The sequence below is a fragment of the Procambarus clarkii genome, chromosome 14 (genome assembly GCF_040958095.1).
Source record: "Procambarus clarkii isolate CNS0578487 chromosome 14, FALCON_Pclarkii_2.0, whole genome shotgun sequence".
Classification (NCBI taxonomy): Eukaryota; Metazoa; Arthropoda; class Malacostraca; order Decapoda; family Cambaridae; genus Procambarus; species Procambarus clarkii.
The window spans coordinates 12,477,178-12,488,533 of NC_091163.1; the positions used below are offsets into that span (position 1 = coordinate 12,477,178).

General features: G+C 45.9%; 2 protein-coding genes across 2 annotated transcripts in view; both read right to left on the reverse strand.

Moving 5' to 3' along the window:
• Positions 1–2,000: 2,000 nt before the first annotated feature.
• On the reverse strand, positions 2,001–3,231 carry LOC138364692 (uncharacterized). Its single transcript, XM_069324673.1, has 2 exons — positions 3,136–3,231; positions 2,001–2,750 (listed from the first exon to the last, which is right to left on the reverse strand). The coding sequence occupies exons 1-2, from the start codon at positions 3,229–3,231 to the stop codon at positions 2,001–2,003; spliced, it is 846 nt and encodes a 281-aa protein (XP_069180774.1).
• Positions 3,232–6,696: 3,465 nt separating this feature from the next.
• Positions 6,697–11,356, reverse strand: part of LOC138364693 (uncharacterized) — a 5,855-nt gene continuing 1,195 nt past the window's right edge. The window contains exon 2 of the mRNA XM_069324674.1: positions 6,697–7,409. Within this exon, the coding sequence (XP_069180775.1) occupies positions 6,697–7,409 (713 nt within the window). The remainder of the gene's footprint in view (positions 7,410–11,356) is intronic.

Consider the following 11,356-nt stretch of genomic DNA (forward strand, 5'->3'; position numbering starts at 1 on the left):
TATAAATACACCATGTATTATGTATACAGGTGTATAATACACCATGTATTATGTATACAGGTGTATAAATACACCATGTATTATGTATACCGGTGTATAATACACCATGTATTATGTATACCGGTGTATAATACACCATGTATTATATATACAGGTGTATAATACATCATGTATTATGTATACAGGTGTATAATACACCATGTATTATGTATACAGGTGTATAATACACCATGTATTATGTATACAGGTGTATAATACACCATGTATTATGTATACAGGTGTATAAATACACCATGTATTATGTATACAGGTGTATAATACACCATGTATTATGTATACAGGTGTATAAATACACCATGTATTATGTATACAGGTGTATAATACACCATGTATTATGTATACAGGTGTATAATACACCATGTATTATGTATACCGGTGTATAATACACCATGTATTATGTATACATGTGTATAATACACCATGTATTATGTATACAGGTGTATAATACACCATGTATTATGTATACAGGTGTATAAATACACCATGTAATTAAATACAACAGTATTTTGACCATTGCTAACTTTCTTATGGCTATTTTTCATTCTATGTATCTTTAAGGATACACTAAAGACACGGGTATACATAGCTAACATATGTATACCTGGGATGTGGCACGGGCATGAATATCCCGTAAATTAACATGCAGAAATTTGAAAGTGGGTTCACCTCGTCCTACGATTCACCCAAGCTTCTTAATCACCGGAGAATAGGGGGGGGGGGGGGGCGGGGGGCTGAGGTGATTGTGTGAGATGTCAGGAATGGTTGGGTCGTTACGAGGGGATGTTGGACCAGTCTAACGTCATTCGGCGTCTTGGGTTGGGTATCTGTCGCGTGGAATTTCCGCCGGGGGTTGAAAACTGTTGCAGGCTGAGACTGCAAGCGAAGCAGCCCACTCAGACACATACACACGCACGCACGCACGCACACACACACACACACACACACACACACACACACACACACACACACACACACACACACACACACACACACACACACACACACTAAGAGTGCTGGGAAGACGGGACACCACGAGCGTAGCTCTCATCCTGTAACTACACTTAGGTAATTACACTTAGGTAATCACACACACACACACACACACACACACACACACACACACACACACACACACACACACACACACACACACACACACTAAGAGTGCTGGGAAGACGGGACACCACGAGCGTAGCTCTCATCCTGTAACTACACTTAGGTAATTACACACACACACACACACAGACACAGACACACACACACACACACACACACACACACACACACACACACACACACACTAAGAGTGCTGGGAAGACGGGACACCACGAGCGTAGCTCTCATCCTGTAACTACACTTAGGTAATTACACACACACACACACACACACACACACACACACACACACACACACACACACACACACACACACACTTATGCTTTAGCAGGCATCACTAACAGTTGCTTATGGTAATTATTTTTACTTTAATCACCATAATTAGTGCATTTTTCAGGAGTGGCCATTACTTAATGCCGGCTTTAATTAAGTAATATCAGTCTGTTGGGATACTTTATAATACGTTCGTAAAGTAACTTTATAACTTAATGGCTTCCTTGAGGCTGTAGGATAAATCTAAATGGCTCAAATGAGATCAGGCAGGAAACAATGCTTGTCTTGGGAGCAATCCTGTGTTCGATTCCCGATTGCGCAAGCGATTGGGCACTATTCCTTCCCTCCGTCCTCATAACCCTAGTTCCTTGTCCTCATATCACTCATAATAAATGATTTATCTCCGAAAGGTCACCAATGCCAAATTTTGCCTTTTAACCGCATAATGTTTTTTTTATTAAAAAAACATGCAATATGTGAAGCAATATATGTAATTGATAATTTTTTTGGGGTATTTTGTTGTAAGAATTGTTGTTGAAAACCTTAGTTTTCTAAACAGCGATGAGTTGTTCGGTATTCTTGGCTCGTTTGATTGTTCTCCTGGTGCTCTTCAGGTGTTCTCTGGGTGTTCTCTGGTGTTCTGGGTGTCCTCTGGGTGTTCTCTGATGTTTGGGTGTTCTCTGAGTGTTCTCTGATGTTCTCTGGGTGTTCTCTGATGTTCTCTGGGTGTCCTCTGGGTGTTCTCTGATGTTCTCTGGGTGTTCTCTGGTGTTCTGGGTGTCCTCTGGGTGTTCTCTGATGTTTGGGTGTTCTCTGAGTGTTCTCTGATGTTCTCTGGGTGTTCTCTGATGTTCTCTGGGTGTTCTCTGATGTTCTCTGGGTGTTCTGGGTGTTCTCCGGGTGTTCTCTGATGTTCTCTGGGTGTTCTGGTGTTCTCTGGGTGTTCTCTGGTGTTCTGGGTGTCCTCTGGGTGTTCTCTGATGTTTGGGTGTTCTCTGATGTTCTCTGGGTGTTCTCTGATGTTCTCTGGGTGTTCTCTGAGTGTTCTCTGATGTTCTCTGATGTTCTCTGATGTTCTCTGGGTGTTCTCTGATGTTCTCTGGGTGTTCTCTGATGTTCTCTGGGTGTTCTGATGTTCTGGGTGTTCTCTGATGTTCTCCGGGTGTTCTCTGATGTTCTCTAGTGTTCTGGGTGTTCTCCGGGTGTTCTCTGATGTTCTCCGGGTGTTCTCTGATGTTCTCTAGTGTTCTGGGTGTTCTCCGGGTGTTCTCTGATGTTCTCCGGGTGTTCTCTGATGTTCTCTAGTGTTCTGGGTGTTCTCCGGGTGTTCTCTGATGTTCTCTTGGTGTTCTCTGGGTGTTCTCCGGATGTTAGCTTCCCGTCTCAATATTTTGTTAAACTAGCCAGCTTAATTTAACAAAAAATATACCCAACAAAGCCTGAATTTTTTTCTTTTACACGTATAATAAATTGGAACATGTACGAATTTCGTTCTAAATTGGTCTGTTATCATGAACAAAGTTAATTATTAGCAGTGGTATAAATTAGCGATCATAAAAAAGGTTGTTGGCAAGTAATCTTGGGTAGTTAATGTGATAATTCAAGATTACTATATAATGCTACTTTGAGGCTAATATGTGATTTGTTGCTTAGATTGGCGGGTAGTTCAGCAAGCTTGGCTCTTACTACAAGCTTGGCTCTTACTACAAGCTTGGCTCTTGCTACAAGCTTTGTCACACCCAACCACTTGGGCTGGACGGTAGAGCGACAGTCTCGCTTCATGCAGGTCGGCGTTCAGTCCCCCGAGACCGTCCACAAGGAATTGGGCACCATTCCTTTCCCCCCCGTCCCATCCCAAAATCCTTATCCTGACCCCTTCCCAGTGGTATATAGTCGTAATGGCTTGGCGCTTTTCCCCTGTATACATTCCCTTCAGGTATACCTACCTTGGCACTGTGCTTAACCACCGCTCGTAAACCCTGGTAGAGTTGGGAAACTATTGTGCTATCCTCGTTATGATAGCCACCCTCCCCCCCATTTTCCCATTATAAGGAAGCTCAAATTGGTTAAGTGATGTATTAAATTTAATGTGTTTCCTGTGAGTTATTCAGTAACGTTGGAAATTAATCTGTAATCCAGGGAAAAAATATACATATATACTCTATATTACTGGAGAGAGACGTTAATAGGGGGCGAGAGGTTGTTAAGCCAGCGAAGCGGTGGTTACGTGGTGTTCTGTGTTCAATTAGAACACAAGGGCAAGCTAGAGATATGGAGCGCATTCCCCGCTACCTGTCCCTAGGCCCATAAAGATATACGCACAAAAAGATGGAAAAGTCTTGCAATAAATCAATTAACACAGCAATAAATGTCTCTACGGAGCGTGTAGTGAGGATTCACGAAGCTCCGAGACGAGGGCTTAGCAGTAAAGATAATAAGGGTTATTTAATTCAATAATTACAAGAGTACTGGAGGAAGAGTTGAAGCTCAGATTTTCTCAAGCGCGCGTAGATTACTTCAGGCGTTAAGGAACAGCTTCTACGGAACAGCTTCGAGCGAGCATAAAAAATATTGCCGGAACAACCGTGGACATCTTCAAGAGGAAACTAGATTTATTCCTCCAAGGAGTACCGGACCAGCCAGGCTGTGGTGGGTATGTGGGCCTGCGGGCCGCTCCAAGCAACAGCCTGGTGGACCAAACTCTCACAAGTCAAGCCTGGCCTCGGGCCGGGCTTGGGGAGTAGAAGAACTCCCAGAACCCCATCAAGCAGGTATATGTGGGCCTGCGGGCCGCTCCAAGCAACAGCTTGGTGGACCAAACTCTCACAAGTCAAGCCTGGCCTCGGGCCGGGCTTGGGGAGTAGAAGAACTCCCAGAACCCCATCAAGCAGGTATATGTGGGCCTGCGGGCCGCTCCAAGCAACAGCCTGGTGGACCAAACTCTCACAAGTCAAGCCTGGCCTCGGGCCGGGCTTGGGCAGTAGAAGAACTCCCAGAACCCCATCAAGCAGGTATATGTGGGCCTGCGGGCCGCTCCAAGCAACAGCCTGGTGGACCAAACTCTCACAAGTCAAGCCTGGCCTCGGGCCGGGCTTGGGGAGTAGAAGAACTCCCAGAACCCCATCAAGCAGGTAATCAACCAAGTACGTCTCTTGTACGTCTGTTGAGAGCATTGCTGGTTCTATTTGTGACTTAATAAAATCCCAATTGTTCAATCCATCCTCATATTTAGATAGTGCCTATTGTGACAATCGTTAATAGTCAGAATTCGACATTCTTAGCTTTTAGATAGTAGTATATTGACTATTAAGAAATTCTAAAACAAATTTAAATATTTTTAGGCCTAGTATAGTTCACATATATGCTATATCTGGCCTCAGATATAGTGCATTAGGCCTAGTGACGTTAGTATAGGTTAGTTTGTCAAAGCAACATAAGTAAAAAATTCCTTTTCCAGTTTGTTCAACTCAATAGTACAGATATCTACTTTCTAATTTCGTTGTATGTCGGTATATGTACTATGGTCCTCGTCGGTACTTTAAGTACTACCAAAATAGAAGAATGAGCTACATAATTGCACCCAGGCAGTAGGACATGCAAATGACTGCTCCAAATATGTGAAAAAAAGAATATGCTACATATTCATCAATATGTCTTAAACATGACATATTGATGGATATGTAGCATTGTTTTGCTCGGTTCTTATATGTAAAAATAAGATTATGTAAGATAGATTTTTTTTAACCTATTAGAAGAGATGTTTATGGTAGACATTTCTATGTTAGCTACTTATCAGGTGTCATTTGAATGTAAATTTTAGCAGAGTTAGACTAAATTGCTCTATAAAAAAGCTGTTTTCTACATTGAATCTTGGAAGATTTCTGTATGAGTGTGTGATGGTTTGACCAACACAAGATGGTTTGATTGTTGGCTAGTTTATTGTGCACCCCATACTCATCCTGTGAGCGGTAGCGGAAAAAGCATTAGAGGGCACAAAAGGTCTTTATCAGACCTCATCTTAGATTATTACATAAACAATTTCATCTATCCTTCACACCTTATAGTTATAATGTCAGTTAGTTACAGAGAAAGTGTTATTACAAGAGCTTTATATTTACAGTAAGTCATTATACATTAATGGTAGGTCTTATCGCTAATACATAATAGCTTGACCAATGGGGATATTAAGAGTCACAGGGGAACTTCTGTTTATTATTAGTCTTCACAATACACTACACAAGAATGGTATGTGTACCACTACACCTCCAGCCCCTACACCAGCACACCTCTACACCACCACATGTACACAAAGGTACACCTTACGTGTGTACCTGTGTGTTTCAAATGCGTGTGTACATGAAACTATTTTGACAAGTGGAGAGTTATAGAAGGGTTCCACTACATTTTCTGTGTGTGTGTGTGTGTGTGTGTGTGTGTGTGTGTGTGTGTGTGTGTGTGTGTGTGTGTGTTTACTATTTGTAGTTATTGTGTCTGCAGAATCGAGCTATTAGCTCTTGGACCCCGCCTTTCAAACTACTTTCAAAATTCTTTCAAGCTACAGTGCACATTGAATGAATATAATTATGTATTTATGAGGTGCTCTGATTGGTCTGTTATGAGGCCCAATGAGTGTCTGGGAGAAGATTATGAGGTATTGATTGATTAAGATTAAGCCACCCAAGAGGCGGCATGGGCATGAATAACCCGTGAATGGTAGATTTTGCTGGAGTGAATGTGATCTTTGGTCGTGAAGAGTTAGGAAGATAACGGCATGAAAAGGCGATAGTACGGTGAGAGTATCTCGTTATCGCCAGCGGGAGTCGAAACCCGCACTTGACGCTATCGCTGTAGGCACTAGGATCCCAATCTGCTACTCTGCCACCACCCCTTAAACTTTTTTAGAGTCTCGCGAGGTCAAAGATCTGCAAATATGTGATGCTGGAAGTGAAGAATAGGAAGGGAGGGGCCAGTGGCGCTGAAAGGAGAGCAGACAGGCAAGAAAACAGCCATTTTCAACACCAACCACCTGATATCCGAAGCCAACTCAGCGGACAAAAACTTGGAGGAACAGTTACCAGACTGGAGCCAGAGGTGCGGCACGCGCGGTATCACCCGTAAGGCCACTTTTTCACTGCCTTTCTTTTGGTCAATCTTAAATACATTATCATGCTAATCATATGTGGTCTAGGATTTGGCCCGTCGTCACTTGATGACTGAGGAGTGATGCCTGGTGGTCGCTGTACCGGGTTACAGGGTTACAGTTAGTGCTTGTTGCTGGCTTGAGATGCCTCGGGGCGGCTTCCAGGTGGATTGCAAGATTGCAAGGCATCTTCTACCTCTACTTTTTAGGAGATTCTTGAGTTTTTTAATGAGATTCTTGAGGCTTTTTAGGAGATTCTTGAGGCTTTTTAGGAGATTCTTGAGGCTTTTTGGGAGATTCTTGAGGCTCTTTGGGAGATTCTTGAGGCTTTTTGGGAGATTCTTGAGGCTTTTGGGGAGATTCTTGAGGCTTTTGGTAGATTCTTGAGGCTTTTGGGAGATTCTTGAGGTCCTTTGGGAGATTCTTGAGGTCCTTTGGGAGATTCTTGAGGTCCTTTGGGAGATTCTTGAGGTCCTTTGGGAGATTCTTGAGGTCCTTTGGGAGATTCTTGAGGTCCTTTGGGGAGATTCTTGAGGCTTTTTAAGAGATTCTTGAGGCTTTTTGGGAGATTCTTGAGGCTTTTTAAGAGATTCTTGAGGCTTTTTAAGAGATTCTTGAGGCTTTTTGGGAGATTCTCGAAGCTTTTTGGGAGATTCTTGAGGCTTTTTAAGAGATTCTTGAGGCTTTTGGGGAAATTCTTGAGGCTTTTTGGGAGATTCTTGAGGCTTTTTGGGAGATTCTTGAGGCTTTTTGGATTCTTGAAACTTGAAACTTGATTCTTGAAACTCCCCACTGGTGTGGGTAGTTAAAACCGGGTTTACTATAACCAAAACATAATCATATTTTTAAAACAACATTTACTTTCAAGTTAATAATACCACCAGATTTACAATTTATCGAGTGATGTAAACATTAAACAAGAAAATATAAAATATAAACAAAACACAGCTGTTGTTTGTTACAAAAACACACTAAAGGTTTTTGCAGGACATAGTTCGATTCCAGAATGCTCTCTTGTGCTTGTTTGAGGGTGAGGGAGTTATCAAGAGAAAGCGCCAAGCCATTTCGACTATATAGCAACTTGGAAGGGGTCAGGATAAGGATTTGAGATAGGACGGGGGGAAGGAATGGTGCCCAACCACTTGGACGGTCGGGGATTGAACACCGACCTGCATGAAGCGAGACCGTCGCCCTACCGTCCAGCCCAAGTGGTTGGGCTGTTTGAGGGTGAGAAAAACATGAAAGAGATGAACCACTCTAACACGACCTTGTTTAAAAGGCTTTGAACTGGAACCTCCCAAAAACGCCTTCAGATGTCTGGTTTTTGAACATATTAGATACGGGGCATGGAACTCAGGGAGCTCCATGTAGCTGATGAATGAAATCAGGTTGTATTTTTTGTCGTTCCTGTTGGTAGAACTGGTAACGGTAGCCACCTGCCACAGGTAACGGTAGCCACCTGCCACAGGTAACGGTAGCCACCTGCTACAGGTAACGGTAGCCACCTGCCACAGGTAACGGTAGCCACCTGCCACAGGTAACGGTAGCCACCTGCCACAGGTAACGGTAGCCACCTGCCACAGGTAAGGGTAGCCACCTGCCACAGGTAAGGGTAGCCACCTGCCACAGGTAACGGTAGCCACTTGCCACAGGTAACGGTAGCCACCTGCTACAGGTAACGGTAGCCACCTGCTACAGGTAACGGTAGCCACCTGCTACAGGTAACGGTAGCCACCTGCTACAGGTAAGGGTAGCCACCTGCCACAGGTAACGGTAGCCACTTGCCACAGGTAACGGTAGCCACCGGCCACAGGTAACGGTAGCCACCTGCCACAGGTAACGGTAGCCACCTGCTACAGGTAACGGTAGCCACCTGCTACAGGTAACGGTAGCCACCTGCTACAGGTAACGGTAGCCACCTGCTACAGGTAAGGGTAGCCACCTGCCACAGGTAACGGTAGCCACTTGCCACAGGTAACGGTAGCCACCGGCCACAGGTAACGGTAGCCACCTGCCACAGGTAACGGTAGCCACCTGCTACAGGTAACGGTAGCCACCTGCCACAGGTAACGGTAGCCACCTGCCACAGGTAACGGTAGCCACCTGCCACAGGTAACGGTAGCCACCTGCCACAGGTAACTGTAGCCACCTGCCACAGGTAACGGTAGCCACCTGCCACAGGTAACGGTAGCCACCTGCCACAGGTAACGGTAGCCACCTGCCACAGGTAACGGTAGCCACCTGCCACAGGTAACTGTAGCCACCTGCCCTAGGTAACTGTAGCCACCTGCCACAGGTAACGGTAGCCACCTGCCACAGGTAACGGTAGCCACCTGCCACAGGTAACGGTAGCCACCTGCCACAGGTAACGGTAGCCACCTGCCACAGGTGACGGTAGCCACCTGCCACAGGTAACGGTAGCCACCTGCCACAGGTAACGGTAGCCACCTGCTACAGGTAACGGTAGCCACCTGCTACAGGTAACGGTAGCCACCTGCTACAGGTAACGGTAGCCACCTGCCACAGGTAACGGTAGCCACCTGCCACAGGTAACGGTAGCCACCTGCCACAGGTAACGGTAGCCACCTGCCACAGGTAACGGTAGCCACCTGCCACAGGTAACGGTAGCCACCTGCCACAGGTAACGGTAACCCAACCTGATCCTGGCAACCACTGTGTCGCACAGTCTGGTCCACGTTTTGTCCTGCCCATAAACATAGGTTTCAGATCTGACCAAATCATAGCTTCTTATACTAGTACTTTCAGGTCGTTGGAAGTCAGAAATTCCTTTCCTATCAGACCTGAGTGTTTGGACCATAACTCTACGGATTTAAGGAAGACTCGTTCAACAGATAAAAGATTGTCTGCAAGAAACCTCGGCTTCTTAGACTGGTCAAGCTAGACTCGTACACACTCGAGGACGATTAATCTTCGACGGGGGAAGAATCGAACCAATTCAGAGATGACATCGAAGCTGATACCTGAAGCTGTTGCCAGCCTGTGTGAACCAGTTCTCTGAGGCAGTGGTCGGTCGAAACTTGACTTTGAAACATGCAGTTGTTTGACATACTGCTTATTGCTATTGGTTCAGCTCTCTCTCTCTCTCTCTCTCTCTCTCTCTCTCTCTCTCTCTCTCTCTCTCTCTCTCTCTCTCTCTCTCTCTCTCTCTCTCTCTCTCTCTCTCTCTCTCTCTCTCTCATGGACCTCACAGACATATACGTACGTATATTTAATTGTATATATCTATGTTAAACGCTCGGGGGTCGTAGTCATAAGGACTCGGATTCGATTCCCGGCCGAGGCGGAAACAAATGGGCAAAGTTTCTTTCACCCTGAATGCCCCTGTTACCTAGCAGTAAATAGGTACCTGGGAGTTAGTCAGCTGTCACGGGCTGCTTCCTAGGGTGTGTGTGTGTGTGGTGTGGAGACACACACACACACACACACACACACTATAAACCAAGTGCCCAAATGAGCCACAGAGATGTTAGAAAGAACTTTTTTAGTGTCAGAGTGGTTGACAAATGGAATGCATCAGGCAGTGATGTGGTGGAGGCTGACTCCATACACAGTTTTAAGTGTAGATATGATAGAGCCCAGTAGGCTCAGGAACTTGTACACCAGTTGATTGACGGTTGAGAGACGGGACCAAAGAGCCAGAGCTCAACCCCCGCAAGCACAAATAGGTGAGTACACACACACACACACACACACACACACACACACACACACACACACACACACACACACACACACACACACACACTCACACACACACACACACACACACGCACGCACGCACGCCACTGGGGCCAAATAGCCCAAATACCTCCTCCTGGTTAACTCCTTTTGTAGTATCAAGTTAACAAAACAACTTCTTTTCCAAACGGGTCAGATGCTGAAGAAAAAGCCGACCTGAAGCGGCCTTGACCAGAGTATCCACCTAGGGAACTGTCTCAGTCCTCAGCGAAGAAAAAACAGTACATAGTACCAAATTGGCCAAAGGTTAGAGGTAATTGAACACGCCAGTCACCATATTGGTCTGATAGACGGGCAAAAACCTCACTTTTCGGCGGATTGCTGGGGTTAACCTCGTCTATATTGGGGTAGGGGCAGTTGTTGTTATAGATTCAGCTACTCTGAACAAGTTGCAAGTAGCACGGGCTATGGTGAGCCCGTAACTTACCCGGCAGGAGCGGGGCAAGTAGCACGGGCTATGGTGAGCCCGTAACTTACCGGCAGGAGCGGGGCAAGTAGCACGGGCTATGGTGAGCCCGTAGTGGACTTACCCGGCAGGAGCGGGGCAAGTAGCACGGGCTATGGTGAGCCCGTAGTGGACTTACCCGGCAGGAGCGGGGCAAGTAGCACGGGCTATGGTGAGCCCATAACTTACCCGGCAGGAGCGGGGCAAGTAGCACGGGCTATGGTGAGCCCGTAACTTACCCGGCAGGAGTGGGGCAAGTAGCACGGGCTATGGTGAGCCCGTAGTGGACTTACCCGGCAGGAGCGGGGCAAGTAGCACGGGCTATGGTGAGCCCGTAGTTATAATCCCCTTCCTTGGCTATGCCCTAGGTAGCCATCTTGACATGATATTGAAGGAGGTGTTGCCGAAGAACTGGATCTCCACGCGTGTCTCCTACTAGCCTTCCGGGACGGCTTACAGGCACTATCCACAAAACATTATCGCCACTATCCTGCTCATCCATCACCTCTGGTAATGATGCAATACCTCTCCGTGTCTGAAGGGGACAATTACTGGCTAATTTT